General features: G+C 47.4%; 1 protein-coding gene across 1 annotated transcript in view; it reads left to right on the forward strand.

Annotated features, from left to right (window-relative positions):
- The first annotated feature begins 766 nt into the window (after positions 1 to 766).
- Positions 767 to 2,696, forward strand: part of ZIC2 (Zic family member 2) — a 2,529-nt gene continuing 599 nt past the window's right edge. The window contains 3 exon segments of the mRNA XM_009333369.1: positions 767 to 839; positions 1,714 to 1,841; positions 1,844 to 2,360. Coding sequence (XP_009331644.1) covers positions 767 to 839; positions 1,714 to 1,841; positions 1,844 to 2,360 — 718 coding nt within the window.

Genomic DNA, 2,696 nt, shown 5'->3' on the forward strand with positions numbered 1-2,696 from the left:
ATCTGTTGCTCTGCAGCCTTGAAATGCAAGTGTAACAATAGTTTTGGGCTAGCAGTGCCTGTAAGTATTTGTTAGCGCTGAATCCTGAAGGACTCATGCCTTTTCAAGTATCAGAATCCCCCTTTTAACCCAAATGATTGCTTTTTCTCATAAACTTTTTACATAACAGAAAGGACTGTATTTGAAACAATTACATCTTTTGTCTTTACCAGCTTGCAAGTTCAAAGTCAATAAATTTGTTTTCACCTTTTGTGTCTCCCTCTTTAATGTCAGGCATAAAGTAACTTAATATATTTCTCACAAAATGTTTCTCACAAGTCTTCAGCCACTGACAATTAAAGTACAATGTACTTATCACAGCGAAACAGAAAAACATATGGAATAATTTAACTATGTTAACATCTGCTGTCTTCTCCATCTGCTCTCTTTGGCCATGCTTTTGTCCAAACCTGCCAAAAGTACTAGTTTTCCAAGGGTCTTGTGGCACATCAACCACATCTTCGATTAAAGTTCACAATTTCTTGTTCATTTTGATGGCATGGCAGGATGTCTGCATCCCTGTGGCTGCACAATGACTTCAGGCAGAGCAATGGTTGGTTTGTGGTTTGAAAGATGTGGATGTGGTAGGACAGGCAACAATAGGGTGAGCGCTGAATCTGGAGCTGATTTTATATCGGCAGGGTCCTACCCTAACCGGGAAAACACCTTCCTTGACCCAGTGGCCTTCTGAGCCATTGAAATGAGTGTCTGAAGGATGTCAAAATCCATGCCGTTGAGCACAGGAGATGATACCTGCTGTGATGCTCAGCCTCTGGACCACAGTGGACTGCAGCGCACAGGTGAGGTGCCTGAAGCTCCTGAAGAGCCAGCAGTGTGTAAGCCCCACATGCTCAATCATCCTGGGGAATGGGCTCGCTTGGCCTGACAGTGGGAAGGGAGTGAGGATCTAACCCATTCTCCTGCCTGGCTCAGCAATTCTTTGCTGTGACCTTTTTTTTTTTTAATTATTATTTATTATCTTCTGATGGTGACCATCCTTCTGTATGCATCTAGCAGAAGAGTGAGCATTTGGATAATCCAGGCAAATGCTGCGTAGTTTTACTTTACGGTGATGGAGAAAGATGTTTTTGCTTGGACTCTTGCAGAAAAGGAGAATGGAGCAAAGCCGCTTCCTGTGACGGCCTCGGTAATCAGCTGTGGGACTGAAGTTTCCGAGCTCCATAGTTTGGCAGCCTGCAGCTGCCCATGGAACTGGTGGTCTGAAGAAATTTCTTTGGCCATGTGCCAAGGGAGACGGGTGCCCAGCTGTTTCAAAAGAAGGGGATGAAATCGGATTTGTGAGCCCACTGGAGCATGAGAAGTATTTATAATTTCTGCTCTTGTTCTGAAGACCACAGTGTAATGTTTGTAGTTCTGCTGAGGGGAAAGGTTTTGATTTCAACTAAGAAACAGCCCTCAAATACACAAAGGTTAGAGCAGAGAGAAAAAAAAAAAAGATTTAATCCAGGAACAGCCCTTGCTCGTAGAGATGCCATCCTCTGACTCCTCTGGCAATGGGAAGGTATCATTATTGAATAATTAACAAACACTACAAAATAATATGTCACAGAGCTGTAATTAATATTGAACAGAAACTTTAGTTATCTTCTCATAGTGCTGTTTAAATTCTTCTTGGTCACAGGATGGGTAAAATAGACTGTAAAAACTGACCAGGTCGCCTGCACCACCCGCACACGGACGCTCAGAGCCACCTCCTCTTCCCGGGCATCCACGACCAGCACGGCCCCCACGCCTCCCAAAACGTCCTCAACGGGCAGATGCGCCTGGGCTTGCCGGGGGAGGCGTTCGCCCGGTCGGATCAGTGTTCGCCCGGTCGGATCAGTACCGCCAGGTCTCCAGCCCCAGGACTGACCCTTACTCGGCGGCTCAGCTGCACAACCAGTACGGCCCCATGAATATGAATATGGGCATGAACATGGCAGCCCACCACCACCACCACCACCCAGGTGCCTTTTTCCGCTACATGCGGCAGCAGTGCATCAAGCAAGAGCTCATCTGCAAGTGGATCGACCCCGAGCAGCTGAACAACCCCAAAAAAAGTTGCAATAAAACTTTCAGCACCATGCACGAGTTGGTCACCCACGTCTCGGTGGAGCACGTTGGGGGACCCGAGCAGAGCAACCACGTCTGCTACTGGGAGGAGTGTCCCCGGGAAGGCAAGCCCTTCAAAGCGAAATACAAACTGGTCAATCACATCCGAGTGCACACGGGAGAGAAGCCCTTCCCCTGCCCCTTCCCCGGCTGCGGAAAAGTTTTCGCCAGATCGGAAAACCTCAAAATTCACAAAAGGACGCACACAGGTAATTCGGGTTTCTTTCGGCAGATTCCCCCCCCTCTACCCGTGCCTATATATGTGTATGTATAAACAGCTAGAGACAGAGGCTCAGGCAGAGAGATATAACATGATGAGAGTGAGAAAATAAGGATCCCGTTTAATATTTTTTTCCCCGCTCCATCACACGGCCGCGTTTGTTTTGGTTTCTTCCTCACCAGCATCCCCCTCCCCTTCCCAGATGTCGAAAGGACATTTTACTGATTTCTTTTAATTTGTGGGGTGAGCGGTGTAGATTCCTGCCGAGGCTCGGCGGGGTCTTTCGGCAGAAACGCAAAATACAGCGCGAACTAAATTCTGCCGT

Source organism: Pygoscelis adeliae, unplaced genomic scaffold, assembly GCF_000699105.1.
Source record: "Pygoscelis adeliae isolate BGI_AS28 unplaced genomic scaffold, ASM69910v1 Scaffold48, whole genome shotgun sequence".
In the NCBI taxonomy this organism is placed as follows: domain Eukaryota; kingdom Metazoa; phylum Chordata; class Aves; order Sphenisciformes; family Spheniscidae; genus Pygoscelis; species Pygoscelis adeliae.